The sequence below is a fragment of the Oratosquilla oratoria genome, chromosome 13, assembly GCF_046742065.1.
Source record: "Oratosquilla oratoria isolate Oo_2021 chromosome 13, ASM4674206v1, whole genome shotgun sequence".
NCBI lineage: Eukaryota > Metazoa > Arthropoda > Malacostraca > Stomatopoda > Squillidae > Oratosquilla > Oratosquilla oratoria.
Genome location: NC_134789.1, coordinates 59,381,350 through 59,409,242, shown reverse-complemented (window position 1 = coordinate 59,409,242; position 27,893 = coordinate 59,381,350). Strand labels below are relative to the sequence as shown.

Genomic DNA, 27,893 nt, shown 5'->3' with positions numbered 1-27,893 from the left:
GGGTAATGCCAAAAAGGTCTCCAAAATATTAAAAAATCATAAAAAATTAAGGTATAGCACGAAAAAAGTATTCACAGTTAAAAATATCTTGCACCTGTGACCAATGTCAGCATGAGATCAAGGAGATGTGAGTTCACAGGTTAAGGTGGTAAATTTTGAGTATTCCTTCCCTCTCATTTGTATTATGAAAGATATAGGCTGTACCCATAAACATTATGATTGCATATACCATCTTACTGGTTTTACATACTTTGTGAATGTCATGGAAAAAAAGTTAAAAATGCCAAAAAAAAATCCAAAAAGTGAAAACAATTGTGTTGCCAGTTCCCCCAGCACTGCTGTGTTACAATGTTACAAAATGGTGTGGTGGGGGGCTCAAAGTCAACCCATGACAGCAAAAACATGTAGTGTACAGCAGGACATTTATACATATGTATACCACTGGACTTTTCCCCTTACAAGGGAGGTAGCATAAAGCAAAGGCATACTTTCACTTCCACCCATTTTATACCCACATACTCCACTCCCATTCACCACCTCTCCCTCTCTCTTTTCTTGGCTCCTCCTGGATGATGGGTCATCCCTGCATCTCATTTACTGCCCTAGGTCAGAAAGTGTCACAAAACACAGCACATCCATAGCAGGATCACTTCATTTAATCGATGACCCCTCCCTCCATCCCCTCATGCACAAAAAGTACTGTATATATAGTAATAGCATTTTGTATCCATGTAGGAATTGAAAAAGTGATGCATAATTGGAAGTGTGTGTGTTCATGTGCATGTCTAAATTGTTCTTGAAGTTCCAGGAAGGAGTCATAAATTATCATTCCTGTTTACATATTTAATTATCATTTCAATTATTGTAATGTGAAAGTGATATGAATGTGAAATAGATTATCCTTATAAATTATGTTTATTAGCTTATTATTTTGAGTGTCCATTGTTTTCTGTGTGAAAGGGAATAAATGAAACTAATTGAGCAAATGGTAACCAAAAAAGGATTTGCCCAGTAAGGGAAGCAAGTGACACGCAACTGTTTTAGAGTTGTGAGTGTTGAAGGGTGTGTACATATGCAGTGACCAATAAACTGTGACAAGGAACTTAAGATTCTTATTGCTCACCATACCTATGTTGAGTCTTAAACGAAACACAACAAAAGAAGACTGGGCGAAATTCCTTTGGGCTGTGTCAAAATATCACTCACACATAATCCCTCACATCCTCATCCCTCACCTACTCCCTTCCATGCATCACAGCATCATCCATACACAACCATTCTCCACTCTCCACCTATCTTCCATCTTCTCTCATCCTTTCTCAACAGATATTCCCCTCTTTCCCAATGCCCCTTTTACCCCATCCATCCATCTAATCCTTGGCCTCCTCCTTATGTTCACTCCTTCCACACCTCTTTCACTAATCTTTCTTCACTCATTATTTCCATGTGTCCAAACTATCCCAATACTCTTTCATCAACCCTATTTCTCAACTCCCTTTCCACTCCTGCTCTCCTCCTCGTTTCTCACTCTATCCAACCTAGTAACCCCTACCATACTTCTCAGGCACCTAATCTCAAACACATTCATACTCCTCTCAACCTATATTCTACCTCCACCTCCACTCCTCCCTTTCCTGCCACATTCCCCCCCCAAGTATCTAATGCCATCCACTTCCTCCAGTCTCTCTCCCATAATACTCACTTTTAATTTGCTGCCATTCCCTTCCCTTGTACATATACACCTTACTTTTGCCCACATTTATCTTTAACCTCCTTTCAGGTACCTTCCCAAACTCCATCACTAACTTTAATACCTCCTCTGATCCTGCCACAAGCGTATTGTTGTTAGCAAACAACAACTGCCTCATCTCCCACTTTTCTCTATTCTCTTTAACCATCTCCAATTACCAGCACATTACTTTTGTGTTTACTTTTTGCACCATCCCATCCATGTATAAATTGAACTGCCATGACAATATGACACATCACTGCGAAGTCCCATCTTTACCTCAAACCATTTATTCTCTCTGCATTTCTAATTCTATCACAGGCTCTACTACTCTTGTAAAAACTCTTGACTGCTCTTGACACCACCTATCATTTTCCTCTCATCTTGGCTCTTTGTGGATAAAGGATTATCCCTATGTCCTACCCATTGTATCGATCAGAAGCAATGCACATCCACCACATGGTAACCCACCTTCCTTGTCCTCTCTAGGAGAAAATCGAGTAAACAGGAAGAAACCCCTTCAGGCTGTATCAGAATATCCAAACAGAACAATTTTCCACTTACACCCATCCCCTGCTCAACAGACATCCCCTAGATAGCACGAAATGTTCCCCTTTCATTGCTAGTAATTTCCAAAGTTTCAAAATTGAACATTACATTAGTTATAAGCAAAAATCTACTGATACATCTTATACATAATTATAATATTGTTATCTAAGGCAACATTAAGATTGATTGATCTTTGTTTTGAACTTACCTTCAGCACTATCATCTGACATCTTCAATCTTCAGTGAAATTACTGGCTGGAAGAGAAAAGAAAAACAAAACCATAACATAAAATAGGTTAGGAGTTTCAAGTAAAAGTGTACAGGCTTATACTCAAATTAATACATTAATTATGGATATTCCAGTTTTCTCTGGGATTTCTCAGGGAAGATGGCTCCCACCAGTCACTCACTGATGTATAATATTTTAGTAGCACATAGAATTCAAGGGCAAAGACCCGGGCACAAAGTATGAGCAGCGCTGCAGTCCTTGCCCTCACGGCAAAGCTGTGTTGATGAATTTCATATTTTTTACAGTTTTCTCGGGAATTTCTTCAAGTAAGATGGCTCCCACCAGTCAATCACTGATGTACAGTAGGTATTTTGGGAACACATGAAAATGAAGAAGAACCAGAACAAGGATAATCTCATTTGGGAACAAATGAAAATGAAGACCCAAAAAATCATCTCATTTCCGAGTCAATCTTCAATATTAGTGAAAGAAAAGCCATTGCAATGATTTTGCTGGATTATTCTGGTGAAGACACTGACTATGAAGAGAATGAGTTGTCCTATGAGTTACAGGAGCTGAATGCAATGAAGGATAAGCTTAAGAAATTTCAATTAGAACTGAAGAACGCACAGGAATCAAAGCTGGATGAACTGATGGAGGAAATCTTATGGCACATCAAGAGGACAAGAAGTGATGAAGATGATAACCAGTCTTCACCATTGCACAAGAGAGTTAAAACCCATAGCATGCATATATATATATATATATATATATATATATATATATATATATATATATATATATATATAATATATATATATATATATATATATACTAGATAAACTGAGATTGGCCACACCAAAAGAGGAGAGAGGTGACATGATGGCTATCTTCAGAAATCATGAAAGGTGTAGAAAACACTGAGAATCTATCATTACATGAGAGAATATAAAATGGACTTAACAAAAAAAAAAAAAAGCCAATTTCAAGGGACTGCAATGCAAATGTGGATGATCCTGCTTCAGATAATTAATATCTATTGCTGAAGAGTACAATTTATTCGCAATCTGTTAAAACAGCTTTTTTTCTATCTTTGGGCAGTTCATGTGGCATTTGTGTTACGTCTCAATTCATAATATTGCTACAAAATTTCTCCAATTTAATTTTCTAATTACAATATAACAATGAAAGTTAAAGCTTATGTTGTTTGCTTTCATATCTCTTGTTGTCTGCTTTCATATATCTTGTTGTCTTTTTAATTAACTTGTTAACAGAAAATGTAGTTTGAGTACCAATACTCAGGATGATGAGATGCTTGGGGTCAGCTGTGGTATCCATGACGCAATATATATATACAGTGAGACCTCTCATTAATGGACGTTAATTAGCTGTGTTTGCGGTATTTTCGCTGTGTTTGCAGTGTTTTTGGTGCTGTTGTTTAGTGCGTGCAATCACTATGCCACCCAAAAACCACTCCAAATCAACGGATTATTCACATCAACGGACACCGTTACCATCCTTTTAGTCCGTTAATGAGAGGTAGTACCGTGTGTGTGTGTGTGTGTACATGGTATATATATATATATGTATACAGAGAGAGAGAGAGAGAGAGAGAGATAAATCATGTCTTCCTATTAGTTACTTTTATAATAAAACTTTTACAACATATACATGTTTAATAGTTCTTCCTAGGAATACAGTGATTTATGGTTGATACCAACATGGCAATCAGTGTGTATTTTGTAACATGGCATATGAATGAAGATAAAAGAAATGACACAAAGCTGATAGAGGTAGTTTGGAGTGTTTCAGCACGTTCCACTGTACTTATAAGCTTCTATTGAAATAAGGCGATGTTTACAATATAAAACATGACTGAACTTATCTATTCTAATTAGGGAAATAGTTCTATTGAATAAATATTTCAAGTTTATCAGATATTAACAATGTCACAAGCTTCCAGCTCTTACCTATACTTATGAAGCCATAATATTAGAAATAGGCTAGCAAAAACATGAGAATAACACACCATGGGGAGGATTATGGCTAATTGAGCAGCGAGTGATGGCCAGGATGATTAGTGCACGGACTGTTGCATAGCGCGTGTTTTTAACTGTTACAAGCTGCATTACCAGCCTAAACCACATAAAACTTTCTGTCCACACATCAAGGACTTAACATTGAAAACTAACAAGAAACTAAGGCAATTATTTACCAATGAACCATTATTCTTAGCAATATCAAATATTAAGATAATACAACAAGATCAGTAGCATGCACATTTCTAGTAAAGCGCCAGTCACAATATACAATCGGAAAAGAAAGAGAAAAAACACAGCATGGTTCCTTACAATCAAGAAAATAAATATATAAATAAATAAATCTGTTTTATATACCAAGGGCACCTTATAAGGGTGTCACAGCATGCATCCACTTTCACCCATTCCTCTCCCATACACTACCCATTGTTTCCCCCATCGTCTTAGCTCCTCATAGATAAAGGTTCATTCCTGTCTTATCCCCAGTGCCCCAGTCCCCTCATGCAGTAAACAGTGAATATGGGGTGAAATTCCTTTAGGCTACATCAAAATATCATCCACACACAACCACCCACCCTCCATCCTCTGCCCCCTCCCTTCCTTGTTCAACATAGAAAAAAGAAGACAGACAGAATCCCTTCAGGCATCAAAGTATCATACATACACAACCATTCTCCATTCACCCCTATCTACTGACTTCTCCCTGTCTTGCTCAACAGACATTCCCTTCTTGCTCAGAGACCCTTTCACCACTTCCATCTATTTCATCCTCAGTCTTCTCCTAAATTTACTTCATCTACCTCTGGGTCATTCCATATGAAACCTACCAATGACTTATAACTCATTGTCACAGATTTTGATGAAATTTGGTGTGCAAGTAGAACTCGGTGAGACAAATTGATTGAGACTAGTCTCACGTTTCTATCTTTTATAGAACCAGAATTATGGTTTCCGACAATTTTGAGAAAAATCGAAATTTTGAAGGTACGGCCTAATTTCAGACATGCATAACTTTGTTAGTTTTTGTCTTAGAACATTCGTTCATATGTCATTGTAAAGCTAATGAGTAGCTCTGCAACTTTTATTCTATTCATTTTTTACCTATGAGGTCAAATAAAAAAGTACCATTTGACCTTGACCTTTGACCTTGAATAACAAAAAACACGCCATCTTCGATTTTTTTCATTTTTTGTACAAATATTCACCATCATCTTAATAACCTTCATGCCAAATTTGATAGTGGGACATACAGGGGATCAGAAGTTACAGGCACTTAAATAACTATAGGTATAAGAAAATTTTGGTATTTTTTTATATGTATTATTTTTAGAAATTCAAATCTCGGTTATTTTTAATCATAAAATGTTCACTAACATACCATTTTAAAGCTGATGATTAGCTCTACAACGTTTATTCTATGCACTTTTTACCTTCAAGGTCAAATAAAAAAGTTGTGAACGACCACTGACCTTGAAAAATTTAAAATGCCGTCATTTTGTGTTTTATTGTTTGTAAATTGTAATTCTACCTAATTAATTTTACACTAAATACCTGACTATTTAAAACTTATCATACTATTAAAGTATCATACTCATGACTGAGCATGTCTGCTATGGTCCATGGTGGCAAAGCAAAGCAAAGCAAAGCAAAGCAAATAAATGTACTGCAATGGTGTCGTGGTGTAAACAATCAGAAATAATTACAGCATTTAGATGTTTAAGCTCTTCCTCATCTTTATAATAGCATACAAAGGGGTGTAATGTAGCTTGTGCATTATTCCAATGAAACCCCTGAGCTGCATCTTGTAAAATGAATGAGTAATTTTCAGCAAAATCTGCCAAAATCAACATTTCTCCATCACCTAATGTTCTCTTTTTCTCAGCGCAAAATTGCGATTGATGCTTTGCAATATAATCATGCCGTTTCAATAATTTAAGATTAGAACAAAATTCTTCAATAAACTCATTTACAGATTTACTGATGGTTTCTAATGTTCGATCTGTAGAAATCCACCTTTTATATGAAATGTCATCAATCATGTGTTTTTCAAAAATTGTCTCTAAATATTCAGCAAAATTATTCGAGAGAGAGTTGCAATCAGAACACTGATGAAAAAAACAGTCAATTGACTTTTCATTGCAAGTAGTAGCAGCTAAGCAACTAGTGTAATCACTCAAATGAATCTCTTCACCTTCTGTACAACAAGAAAGCCCGGATCCTACTATCATCAGCTTAATATTCTGGTGGATGGTGCATACACATACACTATGTGTTCCAGCTCCGCCTGCCAATATGCATTCCTTTGGCCTAAGTTCTGCAAATTTTGAAAACCCTACCTTTAAGGAAGGATGTTTTGTTTTCAATAATTTGTATGCTTCCCTGAGGTTACAAAGAATTAGATGTTTCTGTTCTTGTACCTTAAATCCTCCTTTCCTGACAGATTTATAATCTTTCTTTCCTGGCATAATCCTACTTATTTCCTCAGATTTGTAGAAATGTAAGATAATGTTTTCAGTTTCTTTTGAGAAAGTTGGTAATCTTTTGTTTGGGAGAGCCATGAAACCTTTTTCTTTTACTAAGTTTTTTGCTTGTCTAGCCATATATTGGGTCACCTTGAACTCTTCCTGGATTTTTGATCTGCTCCAGCTTTTTGGAAGAACAGTCAAAATCTGGAGTTTTTCTGAACGTTTTTCTGTTGTATTAAATTTTTCTTTTAGCTGAATAACAATTTCTTCATCTGCATTTGTAACGTGAGAGGCAGATGCTGTTGTATGGTCTTTTGATGTTGATGGTGCTGAACCAATTTGTAAGTTACTGCAAATATTATCTTGGATTTTCTTGGCTTTTTCTTCCTTATAGTAAATTCCTTTTTCAAGTCTTTGTTTTTTTACTGGTGACTCTCCAATGATTGATAGAGACTCATTAAGTGCTTTCAGGTCAGTATCTTTGTCAACAAAAACATCATCTTCCGACCTTTTATCTGAAGAAGATGATGATTCATTATCTGTTGTTTCAGGGACTGTTGCTGGTTCATTTTCTATTTCAGTAGTTTGTAATTCTCGACTTCTTTTCATAATTTCTTTCCTGCATTTGTCACAAATATAATAACCTTCTGTAAGGTTAAATGCAATGTTCTTTGCCACAAAGTCTTCTGACATTTGCCGATTTCCTTTCTTATTAGGATCATCATCATGAAGGTTGATAGGATTACAACACACTTTCTTGAATTTAAAACTTCTTCCAAGCATTTTTAAACTTATTTCTGTTGGTGGGTAAATATTTTATCTGTAAAAAGGATATAAAAAAAATTTAGATATACAAAATATTAGATATTTTATTTATAAATATTATATTTTATTTATTTAATATTAGATAAAAAATTTAGATATACAAATCCTATACACAAGCAGTTTGTATACCTGGATATTGAATACAATAAGGTAAGTAGTGAAGTTTTGTACCCCACAAAAAAAAGTTTTTGTAAGGTTAGACAACTTTTTTATTTGACCTTTTAGGTAGAAAATGCATAGAATGAAAGATGTAGAGCTAATCATCAGCTTTAAAATGGTATATTAGTGAACGTTTTGTGATGAAAAATAACCGAGATATGAATTTTTTGAAATAATACAGATCAAAAAATACCAAAATTTTCTTATACCTATAGTTATTTAAGTGCCTGTAACTTCTGATCCCATGAATGTCCCACTATGAAATTTGGCATGAAGGTTATTAAGATGATGGTGAATATTTGTACAAAAAATGAAAAAAATCGAAGATGGCGTGTTTTTTGTTATTCAAGGTCAAAGGTCAAGGTCAAATGGAACTTTTTTATTTGACCTCATAGGTAAAATATGAATAGAATAAAAGTTGCAGAGCTACTCATTAGCTTTACAATGACATATGAACGAATGTTCTACGACAAAAACTAACAAAGTTATGCATGTCTGAAATTAGGCCGTACCTTCAAAATTTCGATTTTTCTCAAAATTGTCGGAAACCATAATTCTGGTTCTATAAAAGATAGAAACGTGAGACTAGTCTCAATCAATTTGTCTCACCGAGTTCTACATGCATACCGAATTTCATAAAAATCGGTGACGGTGAGGTTCAAATTTGCAAAAAAATTGGTAGGTTTCATATGGATTTACCCCTCTGCCTTCCCCATCTCTTTTGCTAATCTTTCTCCAATCATTCTTTCCACATGTCCAAACCATACCAATACTCTACATGTCCAATAAATAAATAAAAAACAAAATAGTAAAAATACTAATTGGATGCACTAATTTCACCCCAATAGACATTCAGAAACCACAACCTTCCTCATTGACACTACACAAACTAGCACCGACACTCGCCGAACTAACATATGAGCAAAGACTATCCAAATTGAACCTACCAACTCTGGAACAAAGAAGAGAAAGAGGAGATTTGCTAACTATCTACAGAATAATGAAAGGAATGGAAGTTTTAGACAGGAACGACCTATTAATGTGGGACAACGGTAAAACAAGACACGGAAAAAACTTGAAAAAGGATAGTTATAGAAAAAACTTGAAAAGGAACAGTTTCCCACACAGAGCGATAAATACATGGAACAAATTAGACAACAAAACAGTATGTGCTAACACTATACAAGATTTTAAGATAAAACTTGATGCGGAGAGATACAAAGACGGGTCACCACGAGCATAGCTCCCCTCCCGTATATTACAACTAGGTACAACTAGGTAAATGAAAGTTATAGGCAAAGCTCTATCCAATGGCCCCCAATACCACAACAAACTGATGTTAATGATACAGGTCTATATTTGAGTAGGTCTACCCAGGAGTCCTTAAAAACTGGCACAACCTGGAGCATCTTTCAGCTGGTAGAGCACTTAAGTATGAAGCCCAGAATATAAGTATTAACATGTAAAACAGCTGATCTATACAAGCTTTCATAAGATAAGGTTGAACCCCATCTGAAACCATGGGTGAAAGCCAGTCTAATTGGGGTACAGTTATAATTACAGATTGCTTAATAATTTCAAGACTGTCCACAATACCATCAAATACTTAATAAGGATATGGGTTAACTAAAACACACAATGTGAAAACAATGGCAAACACTGTCGCAAAAAAATATTAGCCATGGCCATAAGATCATTTACTGTGGTTCCCTCAATTGATATCAGAAGCCCCATTTCCATTCTAATCACTTTACATAAAGAACTTTTGGTCTTCGGTTCATACTCTTAAGCAAAAATTGTTCATATTCAATTTCTAGAGATACAGTGAATGTACAATATTGGTAATTAACTATGGACAGGCCTATTCTGTGTTGATGCTGTTTTCATGCTGAATGGCCTGAATGCAAGTATGCCAGAGTAGTTCTCACCTCTCTTGAGAGAGATTTCCCTGTGGGGCTGATGTCTGGGGGTTTGTGGAGTTTTGAATTTCATGGTCTGATATGAAGAGCTTGTTTGGTTATCTGGGTGTGAATTTGTTTTTGTGTGGATGTACCATGTCATACTAGTGGTGGGTTGTGTATGTTTAAATACTATGCTGCTGGGACTTTTTTTTTCAATGTTCAGCTGGTAAGGTTAGTGTAATATGATGAGATGGATGTGTGAAGTTGAGTGTTCTTGCATAGGTCTGTGTATTTATATTCATATGGTCTCCTATAGGGAGGACTTGTTTGTGTATGCAGGTGTTCTATTGGGATGATGTTGGTGCAACCTGCTATTACTCTAAATGTTTTTGTTTTGTGAAGAGTATCTACATTTTGCTTAGTTCTGGGAACCATGCTGTGGAAGCACAGTCCAGGGTAGTTCTTTTGAACTGTTTTCAAATTAAAATTATGCAATTCTTTCATCGTTCTGTATCTCCCTGTTCTCCTTTCTGATCATCTGTCTGACAGCATAATCCTTATGGAGGACAATCTAAACTTGATGTGTGATTGGCATACCTCTATAGCAACCCATAAATCTTGTCTGACAAAGCAATAGCAGTGGGACAGTCATTATTATTTCATAATACAACTTGACAGCCATATAATCAATGTTATTACCAGCTTTGGCTTGACAATCCACACAGGGCTGGGTTGGCTAATTCTACAGTGTAACCATACAATGATACATACATGATTCCATCCACCCTAAATTTATATAATAATATCAATCACCTTGGCTGGATGGCCAAGGCACTGCCTGGGGATGGTATTATCCATCACACTTATCACAACCAATGGCACAACAACCATCTAAAAAGACCCACAAATTCTCCTTGCTGCAGAAACAACCTCTAAAGCCCATGCTACTCTAGCTGGTGAGATCCTGATCAGCAAAGGCAGAAATTCACTGCCACAATTTGTGACTAAGTATGATATAAATTGGAGAATAGGAGATACGACCCAATGACCATTGCTCCTTTCCTGTATACAGGTACTATAATTTGGTATATACAGCTGGGAAGGAACAACTGCGCCCCATTTATCTCTGGCCATAGCAAAGCTCCTCTACCCTGCTTATCTCTAGCCACAGCAATAAGGGGCAGTACCTATCACCAAGCAACAGGCAACCATGTCAATTCATTCTTACAAAGATTTGGTGAAAGTCAACACCACATTGGACCACTTCGTAAGTATTAACAAATTTCACCCTAGCATGTCCATCTACTACAATGTCCACATTTGATAAACAAGAGGATGAATTTGCGATACTAAAGGATGAAATTACAAATCCAAACATACCAAATGACAGAATTACCACAATCCTACTGTTGCTTTCCTAGCAATATATGTTCAATCAATATCACTACAAGTATGTAGTATTTTATAAATCAAAGCCAATATTTGGAAATACCCATTATATCCTAACCAACCCCACTAAAGAGTAAAGACCTCAACTATGACAAATATGTCTTTGTCAGCAGTAATACCCACACCTTAATTTACCACTAAGACTACAGTAACCTTACACTTATCACGAAAGAAACAAAGAATATGCTAAAATTCCAGAAACATCTAAACACAGATAATTAACATGAAACTTACGTTGTCCAATAGTCCCTTACCAAACCATTCTATACAAAAAATAGGCCTATCAAATGAAAAATGAAGTGAAAAATGCATTTGTGTGTTACTGAAACTGAACCAAGAATATGTTAGTCGAGTGCGAATATCATCAACTTAAAATTATTTGTATGCTTATCATATCTAATTTGATAAATTCCCCCGAATGTCAGAAATTACAGCATTACTGAACAGATATAGCAGTTCAACATTTGCCTAAATAATTTACATGCCACCCATTCCTGATAACATAAAATTTCAGAATCACACAAACACAGATATTTAATTTGAAACTTTCTTTTAGACAATCCACACATATGATATTACTGCTCACTGGCAGCACAATGTTGTCCAATTAATACCTCCAAACCCAATACAACCTAACCTAACCATTTCAGTCTAAGTCCAAAACCACAAAAACATGGATATTGAACATGAAACTTGTGTTGCTCAATAGCTCTTAATCTAACTTACCCGCTCTATAGAAAAAATTATCTTTGAAATGAAAAAAATAAAGTAAAAAAAATGTGTTTGCATTACACTGGAATAGAACCACCATTCTATAGAAAAAATTGACAAAATAATCTTTCAAATGCAAAAATTAGAGTGACAATGTGTTTGCATGATACTGGAATAAAACCCCTGTTAAACACATCAATACTGCCAATGTAAACTATTGAATTTAACACCACAAAGACTTATTATTGGGCATGCTAACTACAGGCAGTTACTATGCAGCATCACACCATCAATTTCATTAATTCCTAGGTCAGAAAAATTCATGCATTTCACATTTAAAATAATTCGTGAGGCACGATAGCACAAAACACTGCCTCAAGGTAGTCTGTTGTTTGAATAACAAACCAACCTCTGTTTACAAAGGGTAGCACGTCCACAAATAAACCTGGTCAATTTTTTCACGTAAACTTGGTTGAGAAGAATATTCCCATTGTCAGTTACTGTTCCGTGTGACAAGCTTACACTGGTACGGTTTAATATGAGGGTCCTAGCAACTGTCAATACCTGAGTGCCTTCGATTGTTTAGCAACAAAAATAAAATATCTTGCCAGTCCAGCAGCTTGTGTTCATATAATTATTATGATATTTTTTTTCACAATTATCACTACAATTTTCTGGTTTTGCTAACGCTGGTTTCTTCTCTGTTTAATATAACAACTTGTATCAGGATCCGTTCATTTTCAGTAACTTTCCTCTAACACTAAACCACGAAATAGTTTTGTAACAAAAAAAAAACTACTTATACTTTACCGAGCCCTTCTTTTACCTCTCCTATCCCCACGCTCACTCACTTTTTACCAATTGGAAGAATGAGGATGACGCCGTAAGTATCGTCTCATATGGTCCCTGTGTAAGCATGTACCCTTCCGGACCATTTTACGTAACTTTAGACGGTCTCTCGTAGTCCAGTTATGTCTTATGTTAGGTGACATAAGGTAATCATTTTCATGATCTGGCTTATTTGCATGGGCAAAACCTGTAAAATTTGCAAGGAATCTCCACACTACATTTAAACGGTGCAATTTTTTTTGTCAGTTGCAGAGATGCCGAAATAGACGAGAGCAAAAGTCGACAAGTATAGAAACGCTTCATGTTTAAAAAGTTGTTTTGGTGATGAATTACAAAATGAGTCACTAAATGGCCATATCTATTCTGGGACACTGTTGGGGCAGTCGTTAGTAATAACTATAAAGAAAGCTCTTGAAAATATCAAACTACCTTGTAAAGATGTCGGTAACAAAAAAGTGCATTGAAGATCAGAAAAGGGAATGATTTCCTAATCTGGTTATAGTATGCGGGGTTAGAGTTGTGCTCTTGGGACTTTGTTTGAAGAGTATAGAGGTGCAATAGGGGAACTTCCACTCGTGGGTAAGGAAAATGGGATATTAAAGGCATCGATGAAATGAAACTCATTCTTCTCTGACAAAATAATCTGTGCTTCCACTTTCAAAAAAATCGGTGCCACAAGGACCATTTAAAGGATTTTTTTAATATTAAAGGAAATTTAATGAAAATGTGATATTTCAAATGGATACATAAATCCCTCAATATGATGCTGTTGTTCGTGTTCATTATAACAACCACAATAGCCAGATACCTTGGAAATGATAGTGATGTAAGGATGCTTTATTCCCATTGTAGATATTTCCTAAGAGAATGCTTAAGGTAGAGACGTTAGATTTTATAAATTTATATATTTTTTCTGCCTGCGTAGAGCAGTGGGTAATATTCCTGCCTCAGAACGAGGAAGGTCCTAGCTCGATCCCCAGTAAGTGCAAAGATACATTCATGGCTTTCCAACCCCTTTACACAACGGTGGGTATCACAGGTGAGGTAGATCAGTGTCGCTTTACATTCTCGCACACAACCAGTGCGATTGAGCTAATTACACTGATTTCAGATTTCATTCACAACCACATCCATTCCTAAAAAAAAAAAAAAAAAAAAAAAAAAAAAAAAAAAATCACATGCACTTGCCACCATACATACGTACAAGCAGGATTAAGCCATGCATATTATTGTTTATGCATGAGTTTTTAATTCTCTATATTTAATTGTCACTATACATTTAATAAAGAGAGTTAAAGAGAGCAAAAGGAAGTGATGGATAAGAATCTACGAACTGCTTTTAGACTAAGTTTACTCATCCTGTGTACTATACTCGTAGGGAATCCATATACCTTAAATCTTTTCTTGTCACTGAAACCATAATTGAACCTCGGAATGAGAGGAACGATGACAGGTCAGAATATATTAGACAATTGAATTATAAATGTCCTCTTCAGATTGCTACGTGGAAGGTGAAGTCTACACAGAACAGGTTCAGCAATGACAGTATCAGAGAAACTAACACAATATAAAATTTATGTGACAGTTGTTCAAGAAATTCAATGGCTCAGCCAAGGAGAACAGAGAATATGTGAATTATTATTTTATACAGTGGGAGAGAAAATAGACAACATCGACAGGGAGTAGCATCTTATATCCGCAATAGAATCTATAATACCCTAGCAGGGCCGTGCAGAGGTGGGGGGGGGGGGTGCTGGGGGTGTGGCAAGCCCTTCCTTACTTAATTACTGTATATATTTATTGTATATGTATCTCCTTTATTGTATATGTAGCACTTCTTTATTATACATGAGTACTTAATATCAACATACATTTATTGTAAATGTATTGTTTAAGTAAGCCTATGTAGTCATTACATTAAATAAGTGCCCTATACACAATTATATAACCGACTATATATACGTCATTAGGCGTACGCTACATGCGTATGCGTCCATGCCAATTTTATGTGTCATAGCATTAAGGTATTTAGTATATGTTTCCCTTAACCATTTTGCATGCATATTCCTCATTGTATGTAATTGTTCTCTTGTTTCTGTATATACTTATGTATATACCTAGAGATGTTTGTATGTATTGTTTTGCCTAATATTTTTCCCGCCTGGCAACAATGTATCAAGAAGTAGGGCACGGGCGCGTCATGATGCCAAGGCTGGGCCCAAGCATTCGCTGGTGACAGATCACTTCCTGCCATATTTGTGTGCAGACCTACCCAATAAACTCCTACCAGAAAGTACAGCGTGTTTGGCACTTACCACAGTGGTGACCTCCTGGAGTGACAGTGCCCAATGACCCTAATACCCAGTGCTCCGTACCTAAGTGATTAGGGCCATACAGATTACGTGGTTAAGTGCTTATGTGTATTCATAAACTGTGACTCGCCACGCGCATGTAACTACGCATTTACGAACTTCAAAGTGCACTAGAAATAATCGGAGTGTGCGGCATTGTTAACAGCCCTGATCTACACGCAACACGTATACGACACACAACACGTATACTGGGGAAACATCCGTCAACAACATGAATCCCCCTTCTCCGCCTACAACCACTGCAGCTACTTCAACGACAGCAGCAGCAGCAGGAAGCACTTCTTCCTCTACGCATTCCACGACTTCGGCCGTCGTCGCTGTTCGACCTCCACCATTCGACGAAGCATCGCCGGCAAGATGGTTTTCGTTGCTAGAGGCGTAATTTGCACTAGCCAACATAACCGTCCCCCAAACGAAGTTCAACCATGCACTAGCAAACTTAACCATCCCAGTGCTCAACCAGCTCGACGACGATGTCGTTACTTCCGGTGACTACGACCGCTTGAAGAAGGCGCTGATCGACGTCCTTACCAGGTCTCCGCCGGAACTCTTCGATGCCTTGGTCCACCAGAATAACACCATGTATAACAAGCCAACGACCTTCCTACGAGAACTTCGCACTATAGGGAAGCAACTCGGTGTCGACGATGACTTCATCCGTCTGAAGTTTTTACGTGCAGTGCCAAGAGACATCCGACCACTATTTGTGACACACGCCGGTTCCCTTGATGAATTGGCCCGCGTCGCCGATACTCTCATGGCCCATGTCCACGGAAACAAAGGGATAAGTGCGGCCTCAGTGAACAAGCCTGAGCCAAGGGCTCCGCGGAATGATAGTGTGCCAGTGTTTCGTAGTGGTAACCCCACTAAACGTGTTTCAACATCCACTACCTTTCCACTCGGATTAACTCCTTTTTTCGATGGTCAAAGGCAACGTGTGCCATTACCACCTCTTCTACGGCAACTTTGCTAGAACTTGCAAACAGTGGTGTATAATGTCTTCCACTAGTGCTAACGTGTTGCCTAGCTCGCGCCCCAATTCACGTCCTTCATCCCCAGGTCCTCAGCTTAACATGTCGGGAAACTCGATGGGCAGTCTGTAGAAGTATCCCTTGCAACCGCAGGACTGCCTCTCGTTATTAGTACCACTATAGGTTGCAAGAACTATGAATCCCTTTTAGATACCGGTTATCAAGTCTCTCTCATTCCCAACGACTCAAGTTTAACCCCACTGCTCCGTTCCACGGTAGTACAACTTGCTACTGTTTCCGGTACCCGTATTCGTACGTACGGCGAAGTCGACGTGGAACTTGGGATTCAACGTATCAGACGTTCTTTTCCATGGTCCTTCGTCGTGGCTGATGTCGTCCGCCCAATTCTCGGTACTGATTTTTTAATCCATAACTCACTAGTAGTTGATTGTAGAAATCGCCTCCTCTCTGATCCCTCCACTGCACGCACCATTCCCCTTAAGGCTTCTCCTCTCCCTATCTCTTCACACGCGGTACAATATGGGGATATCGATTCAAGAGCCATTGCTCTTCTTTCAAAATTCCCCGTACTTACCGCGCCCCGACAACTATCTGATCCTCCACCATATAGATACAGGTGATTCTTCCCCTATATCCTGTAAATTAAGGCCATTGACAGGTGAGAAGCTCAAGGCGGCAAAGGATTAGTTTCAATTTTTGCTTAATGCAGGGATCATACGACGCTCCAACTCACCTTGGGCGTCCCCAATTCATTTGGTTCCCAAGAAAGAACCACATTCCTGGAGACCTTGCGGAGATTACCGAGGTCTAAACAATGCAACTGTAAATGACAAATATCCCATACACTTGCGCTCTCTCACCATGTCACTTAAGAATAAGGTTATATTCAATTAGACTTACAACGTGCATATCTGCAGATTCCTGTAGCTGAACAAGACATTCCTAAGACTGCGATATGCACGCCTTTTGGTTTATTTGAATTCTTGTGCAAGCCCTTTGGATTGAAAAAGGCCGGAGCCACATTTGAGCGCTTTATAGATACTCTCTTAGCTAACGTAAACAACACGTTTACGTACCTTGATGATGTACTGATTGCTAGTGAGACCCTTGAAGAACATATTTCAGATGTTCAAACTGTTCTTTCCATTTTGGCTCAGCACAACATGCGACTTTCTCTCGACAAATGTCAATTCTTCAAGTCAAACCTTACTTTTCTCGGTTACGAGATTAGCTCACAAGGGTTAAGCCACCTAGAGACCGTACCACGGCCATTTCCGATTTCCCTTTACCTTAGACTTCACAGGCTTTGCGCCGTTTCATGGGTATGACCAATTCTTTTCGACCCATGATTCCTAATTTTGCAACCGTAGCCTATTCCCTTACTGAGCTTCTTAATCAACATCCTTCTTCAGTGTCTCACTTGGACTGACGCAGCAAAGTACTCCTTCAATAATTTGAAGCAAGCCTTACTGGACTTTCCAACCTTAGCTTACCCTTCCCTAATACCGACGAACTACCAACTCGTGACTGACAGTTCAAGCCTAGCCGTTGGCGCCGCTCTCTATCAAGTTATAGACGGCGAGCCAACGCCCCTAGGTTTTTACTCGAAGAAACTCTCTGACACACAACGTACCTATTCCACCTACGACCGCGAGTTATTAGCTGCTTACCTCGCAGTTTTGCATTTCAGGACTCTCATTGATGGACATACAGTTACCCTATTTCTTGACCACAAACCCCTCGTAGCTGCCTTTTACTCTAAATCTCTTGCTAAAACTGACAGACAACAACAACTCTCTGTTCTTTCTGAATACGTTTCCACAGTCGAGTATATCCGCGGCGACAACAATGTCGTCGCTGATTGCTTATCTCGCACGTCGTGCGCTGTTACACTCGACGCTTTTGACTTAAGTGGCATCGCTCAAAGTCAGACAACAGATGACGAACTGGAAACTTTCAAGCCTAGACTCTCTAAATTCACTTTACCCTCTGATTTGACACTCTGGTGTGATACCTCTACTAAGACTCCTCGACCTTTTGTTCCATTACCCTTACGTAATGACGTAGTCTCTTCTTTGCATAACCTTTCTCATCCTGGTGTTCAGTCCACCTCTAAGTTGGTAAAACAACGTTACTTCTGGCCATACATTGACAGATATGTAAAGACATTTGTAAGACAATACCTTAGGTGTCAGCAGTCTAAGAGTACCCGCCACACTTCCTCTACTGTTTCCCCTATATCTACTACTGACCGCTTCCAATCAGTACACATCGATATTGTAGGACCGTTGTCCCCTGTTACTCTCCCTAACTATTCTTATCCTCTCCCCTACAAATACTTGTTGACTTGCATTGACCGAGCTATACGTTGGACTGAAGCAATTCCCTTCATTGGCAATACTGACACTTCTGTAGCAATCTCTTTTGTGAATGGTTGGATATGCCATTTCGGTGTTCCACTTCATGTCATCACGGATAGAGGTTCCCAGTTCGAGAGTGAACTTTTCTCTAAGTTTTCATCTATCATTGGTTTCTACCATATGCGTACTAGTTATCACCCCCAAGCTAACGGCAGGATTGAACGTTTCCACAGTTCTCTGAAATCAGCTCTTCACGCTAGGGAAGATAGCTGGTTTTACTCCTTACCTATCGTCCTTCTTGGCTATCGCATGACACCTCACGTCACTAAATTTTCCCAATTTACCGCCGTTACTGGCGCTCATATGTTATGCCCTTCTGTTGCCATTATTCAGGAACACCCCCCCTCCTCGGAAGACACAACCATCCTTCGTCTTATCAAGGAAATGCAGTCTATCAATTTCCAAGACCTCACATCCGGTGACTGTCATACACCACCTCAACCCTATCTCCCTCACGACCTTCACTCTTGCTCTAAAGTTTGGATACGAGTCGACAGAATTCGTAAGAGTTTGGAGGCTCCGTATTTTGGTCCTTATGATGTCATTCGACGTGAACCTAAGTACTTTATCCTTAACTTACCTCAAGGCGAAACCTCAGTTTCCATTGATCGTTTGAAACCAGCTTTCCTCCCTGCTTCTCCTCGCCCTAAGACCCGTCTCCATGTAACCCCAGGCATACCCTCAACACCTTCCATTACTCCTGTTCCTACTTCGTCCACTTCGGACACTTCCAGTGTCATCCCACCGAGTCCCATACCACCCACAGCTGATGCCAATGACCTTGGCCACCCTATCACCTCTTCCCCTCCCTCCCACCCTCATACTTCTGCTCTTCCATACACCACTCGTGCAGGCAGGACCGTTAGGTTTCACGATAAATCTGATTTTTACTACTACTAAAGACTTTCTTCACTGACGATCCTCTCTCAAAGGGGAAGTACTGTGGCAAGCCCTTCCTTACTTAATTACTGTATATATTTATTGTATATGTATCTCCTTTATTGTATATGTAACACTTCTTTATTATACATGAGTACTTAATATCAACATATATTTATTGTAAATGTATTGTTTAAGTAAGCCTATGTAGTCATTACATTATATAAGTGCCCTATACACAATTATATAACCGACTATATATACGTCATTAGGCGTACGCTACATGCGTATGCGTCCATGCCAATTTTACGTGCCATAGCATTAAGGTATTTAGTATATGTTCCCCTTAACCATTTTGCATGCATATTCCTCATTATATGTAATTGTTATCTTGTTTCTGTATATTCTTATGTATATACCTAGAGATGTTTGTATGTATTGTTTTGCCTAATCTTTTTTCCGCCTGGCAACAATGTATCAAGAAGTAGGGCACGGGCGCGTCATGATGCCAAGGGTGGGCCCAAGCATTCGCTGGTGACAGATCACTTCCTGCCATATTTGTGTGGAGACCTACGCAATAAACTCCTACCAGAAAGTACAGTGTGTTTGGCACTTACCACAGGGGTGCCCGAGCACTTGCCCTTTTGCCCTGTGCCCCAGAAGTGCCCTTCACAAACATATCTAAAAATGGATGAAAATTATTTCTCACAGGCTTTTTCCATTTTCTTACCATTCAGAAATTATAATGTGGAAAATGGTGTTGCACCCTACTGGATAGTTGCCAAATACGAATAATACAAAAGAGTTAAGTGCCAAATTTCCTGCCCCTTGCAATGTCTGTGCATGTTACTGTACCCTAGAGTCATTTTCAACGGTCGATGAAAGGATAGCTAAACTTACGATTGAGATCAAGATAATTTAATGTATCACTCGTAACAGTTTATACCCCATGTGAAGATACTGATGACGGAGGCAAATATTTTTTCTATGGTGAACTACAAGACACAATGGATGCTTAAAACATAATGTGATTATTCTAGTCTCGGACTTAACTGTCAAGATTGGCAGGGAGGTGAGCTTTGGCCCTGCAGAAGAAAGCCTACATGAAGAATGTAATAATAATGGTTTAACACTTGCTTCATCTGCCACATGCAATGGTATCTTAATAAGGGGAAGGGTATGCCACCATAAAGATATTCACAAACATACCTGGATATTCCCTACATACATACATATACCAAGGCTTTTTCCCCCTTCCAAGGGAGGTAGCCAAAAAGGGAAAGGCATAAAAACATTCCCACCCATTTCATCACCAAACACACTCCACCCCCCCACCCCCCTCTCATCTGAGCACCTCCTGGATGACGGGTCATCCCTGCACCCTGCCCACCGCCCTGGGTCAGAAGCAGTGTCGCAAGATATTCCCTACCAACCAAATATATCACATACTGATTAAAAGGGAACACATAAGGGCTCTCGAAGATTATGAGACTTAAAAAGGATCAGAATGTGGAACAGATAATTATATAGATGTGGGTATGCTGAGTTAAGGCACATGAATATTAAAGACACTTGAAATTAGGGAAGCATATCAGCTAGAATTACAAAATTGATTTGATGTCCTAAGCCTACTTGAAGGCAGTGGTGGATCCAAGATAAAAAATTGGGGTGGCTAACCTGAATTTAGTAAATATAGATGATGCTTTGGGGTGGGGGTTACCCTGAATTTTGTAAATATAGATGATGCTTTTAAGCAGGTGTACTCTGTAGCACCAATATGATGCTTTTGAATAAAAATTGAAGTATATCTTCCCACTTGATCTAGTTTCGAAATATTGGGCAAAAGTAATATATAATCTTACATTTTTAAATATTCACCCTCAACATTATGTTGAATATACCTCTAATTATTCTCATTGGAGTGTCTTATTAAATGCTGGGGAAAAAAATGCCACTATATTACTGCTTTCTGCCCCGTACCGGTGTGCACAGTGCAGGTTTTTCGACCTCTGCAATGAGGTAATGAAAGAAGATATTTTTTTAAGCCCCCCCCCCCCCATCCACCACTGCTTGAAGATGAAGAAAGTCCAATGTAAGGCTGCACAATACCATCGAGTCTACCTTGAAAGGAGCAGAAATTTTTTTGGAATCTTTAGAACAGAAATGACCACTAGTATGATGAAGAATGTAAAGAGCCGGCAAAAGATAGTAAAGAAGCATGGGAAAGGTGGGTGATATGTAAAGAGGATGATAATATAACACAACGTAACATTTTTTTTTCAAAAGTTTTGTTTATTGTATTGTTTTCAGAGTTTATTAATCCATTTTTCCTGCTGATTTCAAATATGCAATTATTTTTTCTGTATCATCGACCGTTATAGAAATACATATAATTTCAATGTTACCATGTATATTTTGGAATTGTTATGTGGTCTGCTACTAAATGTTTATCTAATTTTCTCTTTCAGATCAATGACTGAACAATTTACCTGTTAAGATGGCTACTAAAGGATGTGGAAATTCTCCTGATACATTTTGCTATGTGTGTGGTTATTATATTGGGAAAAAACAAGTACTACATAAGATCGTGAGAGGTGCTAAAGTGTGGATAGCGTACAGACTCTATTTCGGAATGCCCATGGGTGACCAGGACAAGCCATGGGCACCTCATGTGATATGTGGAAGCTGCCGATCTACTCTAGAAGGATGGCTGAGAGGTACAGGAAGGGCAATGCCTTTTGCCATTCCTAGAATATGGAGAGAGCCGAAGAACCATCACGACGACTGCTACTTTTGTATGATTGATGTGACGAAGTACAGGAAAGTGAAAGGAAGACAAGCTCTGCAGTATCCAGACATACCATCATCTAGAGCAACTGTCCCACATGATGATAGCTTACCAGTACCACAACCATCAGAAAATGCAAGTTTATTTTTATCATACTCTCTTTACTTTTAATTAACTTCAATATTAAGTACTTAATATACATTCACTTTCCTAAAGATATATGGAATACTAATGCTATTCGTCTTTGTTGAAGTTGCTATATTTAGTTATTTCTTTCTTTCCAGATGGAAGATGCAATGGAAATTTCATCTGAAGGGTCAGCAGGTAGCAGCAGCCATGAAATGGGAGACGAAGATTTCGCACCAAGAACGACTTCGGAGCCTCACTTTCCAAGTCAGAGTGAGCTAGATGACTTAATCAGAGACTTAGGTCTTACTAAGTCAGGAGCTGAGCTTCTTACATCAAGGATGAAAGAATGGAATCTACTGGGAGAAGACTGCAGGACATCTGTGTACCGGAAACGACATGAAGAATTTAAAATTTACTATGACTTTAGTGATGATATGTGTTATTGTAAGGATGTTACTGGTTTGTTTACAGCCCTTGGACTCGAACATGATCCTGCAGAATGGCGACTGTTCATAGATAGCTCAACACGAAGTCTCAAAGCAGTATTGCTCCACAATGGAAATAAAAACCCATCTTTGCCTCTTGCACACTCAGTACAGAAGAAAGAAAACTATCATAATGTCAAACAGCTTCTTGAAAAAATCAATTATGCTGAATTCAAATGGGATGTTTGTGGTGATTTCAAGATGCTAGCCTTTTTGCTTGGCTTACAAGGGGGATACACAAAGTATTCCTGTTTTCTTTGTTTATGGAACAGCAGGGCTGATGATGATCATTATAATAAAGTTCATTGGCCCCCAAGAGCTGAACTGCAGCCAGGAATGTTAAATGTTCTCAGACAGCCTCTAGTAGATTCGAAAAAAGTTTTATTACCCCCACTTCATATCAAGCTAGGGTTAATTAAACAGTTTGTGAAGGCTTTGGATTTTGGAGGCGAAACTTTCCAAGAAATTTGTCTCATGTTTCCCAAGCTATCTGAGGCTAAGCTCAAGGGTGGTATATTTGTTGGACCCCAGGTAAACAAAATGTTGAAGTCGGAGAAACTGGAAAGAGCGATGACGAAAGTTGAAAGAGAAGCTTGGTGTTCATTTCGTGATGTAGTTCGTGGATTCCTAGAAAATCACAAGGACCCTAATTATAAACAAATAGTGGCAAAGCTTATTGAGAACTTCAGGAAACTTGGTTGTCGTATGTCCTTGAAGATACATTTCTTGCATTCTCACCTAGATTTCTTCCCCGAAAACTTGGGGGCTGTCAGTGAGGAGCATGGCGAGAGATTTCATCAGGATATCTCAACTATGGAAAGAAGATATCAAGGACGATGGAATACTGCTATGATGGGAGATTACATATGGTCACTAGTCAGAAAAGACGAAAGCATGCATTCTAGAAAATCTCGATCGTCAAAGCACTTCTAATCATGAGAAGAGTCATCAAAACACTTGCAGTGCAAAGTTGTGTTGTTTATTTTGTTCTTACTAATATTGTAGCTCTTAAATACACTTCATATTATGAAAAAAAATACTAGATGTTGTATAATTATCCTTAGAATGCTAAAGTAGATTGAATCAATTAACTACTGTAGAGAAAGGTTGCGTATATAACAATATAAAATCAAGAATAAATAAATATCGATGTTACGTCAAAACTAATGTGATATTTGGATTCAGTGACACGAAATACATATATAAACATGAAAAAATACAAATAAACAAAACATGTGTTACATTGTGTAATCTGTCTCAAAGGCTGAGAAAAAAAAGAGAAGATTAGCAAAACAAACTTTCTCAAGGAAGAAACGTCAAGCACTCAATAATTTATTCGATGAAATAGAAATAAGTGCTCGGGAAGGGAATTTTAGAACATACCACTTGAAAATCATGAAAGTAAAGAAAGGATACCAGGTTAGACCAAACATGATACGAGACAGCTATAATGAACTATTAAAAGGAGATTCTTGAGCAATGGGAAACTTGCTTTCAAGAGCTGCTTAATAGACCAGAACCAGTAAAACCGATTGTAGAATTAGGACAACAGGGAGTGGAAGCTGAGCAAGAAGTCTCCCCCACCAACTCTGGCCGAAGTAAAGAAACCAATTAATCAGTTGAAGAATAACAAATCTACAGGATGTGATGATACACCCGCAGAGCCCATTACATCTGATGGAGATGCCCTTGCAAGTGAAATATATAATTTAATTCTAGACGTATGGCGGAATGAACAGATCCCACTTCTTTGGGAGAAAGCAGATGTAGTAGCTATTCATAAGCTAGGCTCAAAGTATGACTGCGCCAACTATAGAGGTATTAGCCTCTTGTGTATCCTATACAAAGTGTATACCAATATACTGCTAGTTAGATTCCAAACAATCGTAGACAATATTCTTGGGAAACAACAAGTAGGGCTTAGGACTGGTAGAGCAACAACAGACCATATCTTCACACTTAGAAGTCTGATGGAAAACTACTGGGAGTATAGTAAAGATCTGTACCTTCTGTTTATTGACCATAGACAAGCATATGGCAGCATACATAGACTAGTATTGTGGAATATATTGGGAGAAATTAACATACCCAATAAACCCATCTCACTCATCAAAACATGCTACTTTAACATCAAGTGTGCTGTGAGAGTAGGTAAACGAAAAACAGGATATTTTAGCATAGAAAGTGGACTGTGACAAGAATGTATATTGTATTATCACTGATACTCTTGAACTGTTACCACTGTTCACTTCTCTGGTCCCCTTTCACCACTCTGTGTTGTTGTCTCTATGTGCCGTCTTTTTGTGCATTTACTTTCTTATAATACGTCTTTCACTTTCTAGTTTCTTTTCACCCCTGTCGTTGTTACGTATGATTAGTCACTATTTTCACCTGTAGGAAGTTTCAGTTAGTATTACTCTGTCTAAGAGAGGGGAATTAAACGGGGCTCAATTTTTCTTTCTTTTCTTCTCGAATATCAATACACTTGGTTCTTCAAGTTACGTCAAGGGTCTCCCATCAAGAATCCTCAATTTGGTTACTAGGTCAATTCTGCAATGACATCATGATTTCTTTGGTCCAATGATCTTTACTTCTAAGGGCGTGATTTTACACTCGTGAACCAATTGAATGTTCTCCTCCACCCTTTCTCCAATCAGAAAGGCTATTACAAACTTGTATGCAATACTGCTTACTCAAGCAACCTTGAAACCATTGCACCACTGACTTAGTTTACATAATGTTACATCAGCATAAAAATTAATATTATACAGCAATTAAATCAGGTCCTTAGGGGCTGTTTGTAAACATTTAGGCGGGGAGCAAGGTTGTGCAATTGTTTTGCTTTTTTGCCTTCAGGTATTATGTAAATACATAAACTATAAAAATATAACACTCATCATCTACCTCCTCTTTCTACCCACTTGTCTACCAGCCTCCTACAGGGCTCGGCAGCTACCACTTGGTCATCCTGACCAACCATTTTCTGCTACGCTCTTACAGGGCTCGTTGGAAATACACACTTGAAAAACCTATACAAGGAGCTATTAAAACTATTTCTGCATAAACTGGCTAAACAAGGTCAAAATTACCATCCTTCAATAATTGCTGTCAACAAAACATATGCCACACATAACAAAGAAATATGCAACTCCTCCAGAATGCACACTGACTTAAAAAACAAAACAAAACAAAACAAAAACATATAAATTGGATGTAATAAGTTGATTTGCAACACTCACTACTACAAAGGTCTGAAGATGTAAAAAATTACCTATAATAAAATCAGGAAAAACTGTCAAACCGTATTTAATGTCTTCCTCCTTCTGATTGTGAAATTTGATCAAGAATAGCAACAATCAAAATAAGACATTATTAGAATAGTTGTTTGTGTTAGATCTCAATGGAAGATGTTTTCACATTTTCAAAGATGGTGAGTTGTGTATCTGTGAGGTATGTTACAACAGTTATATACACAGCATTAAAGATGTTAGTAATAGTAGTGTCTCTACATAATTTCACATTTGTTTCACACTCTCACTTTTAGTCTAGGAGACAGTGAAGCTACAATAGAATTTTCAGTGCTTCACAGAAGAAAATGCGGTTTGACTAATTACCCCACCGGACTCCATCGGACCGCACCGGACCTTTACACAAGCTAAAACCTACCCCACCGGAGGTGGCGATTGATCGTTGGTCAAATGGAATGTGTATTTTGACAGTTTGACTCATACCTACCCCACCGGATCGAGTTTCTATCACTCGAGGTACCGTAGGCCTAAAACCCCAACGATCGAGAACATGAGTCAATTCGAGTCCGAGTTTCGTCTGACCTCTACCCTTTGATCTGTCCATGGAGGTCTTAATAATACCTCCATGATCTGTCCATGGAGGTATTATATACCTCCATGATCTGTCTGACATGGGTGATCCTACCGGAGTTAATATAAAACTCCAATTCGGGCATAGATCTCTGGGTCAACGAGGTACACAAGCTACTTCACCACGGCAAGGTATCAGACTCATTGAAGTAGAAGAAAGGAAGAACAAAGAACAATTAAAAGGAAGTTTGACCACTCCATTTATTCACATTAATCACAGGGTTTGAAGATATTTATTTCTTAAGATGATTACAGCACATCAGCAAGTTTGACCACTCCACGGAGTTAATCACATTAAAAGCAGATTAGAACACAAAAGGATAAAATCGTAAAATGTAATATTCAACCAGATTCGTATTCTATGTATTCCGTCCATCAGTTCAATAAAGTCACGATCGAATCACCTTAAAGTTCGAGGCGAACACGTTTACTTTTGGGTGTGAATGTCTTGGCATTGACTTTCCTCTTCCGTTGTCCTGGCTTCTTCCCAGCACTTGGTGTATGGCACTTGGAGCAGACCATTCGTCGATGTGACCGGGGCGTCCTTCTGTGGGATCCTTGCTCTTAGAAATTTCCTGGTTGCACTGTCCTTCTGTTCCTCGGTCATCGCTTCCCATTTGGCGTAAGGGATGGCATGAGATTGGTAATGTTCAGACAGTCTGTAATTACCGCGTCCAACAAGTGCCCGTTTCACGTCTGTGTACATTGCAGTGATTATGTCATACCGAGTGTCTATGAGTCTGTCTGCCGGTTGTGCCTTCCAGTTTACTGCATTTTTCAAGATGTGGTTCCCTGACTCAGAATGTTGTTGGTCCATTTTAGGTCGGCACAATGGCTTTTGGCGACGTTCTTCCGATGGTCTTCTAAAAGTGGGAGGAGTTGTCGGCTAAGGTAGTTTGCCAGTATGCTTGATTTTTCCTTTATTTCATCCACAAGGGCGTCTGCATTCACCTCAAACTCGATGACATCGTCGAATAAGAGTCCCTTTTCTCCAAATATTTTGTTGATAACATCCTGTCTGTCTGTCTTGTCCATGCCAACTTTG

General features: G+C 38.4%; 1 protein-coding gene across 5 annotated transcripts in view; it reads right to left on the bottom strand.

Moving 5' to 3' along the window:
* Positions 1-12,969, bottom strand: part of LOC143032439 (putative methylthioribulose-1-phosphate dehydratase) — a 53,762-nt gene extending 40,793 nt beyond the window's left edge. Inside the window, exons 1-2 of one of the 5 annotated variants that reach the window (XM_076197220.1) lie at positions 12,908-12,969; positions 2,487-2,533 (exon numbers count right to left, since the gene is read on the bottom strand). In XM_076197220.1, the coding sequence (XP_076053335.1) occupies positions 2,487-2,508 (22 nt within the window). In that variant the 5' untranslated portion in view covers positions 2,509-2,533; positions 12,908-12,969. Of the gene's footprint in view, positions 1-2,486; positions 2,534-12,465; positions 12,535-12,866 lie in introns of those variants that run through there. The other 4 variants (XM_076197219.1, XM_076197223.1, XM_076197221.1 and 1 more) reach the window with 4 other exon arrangements.
* Between the last annotated feature and the right edge of the window lie 14,924 nt (positions 12,970-27,893).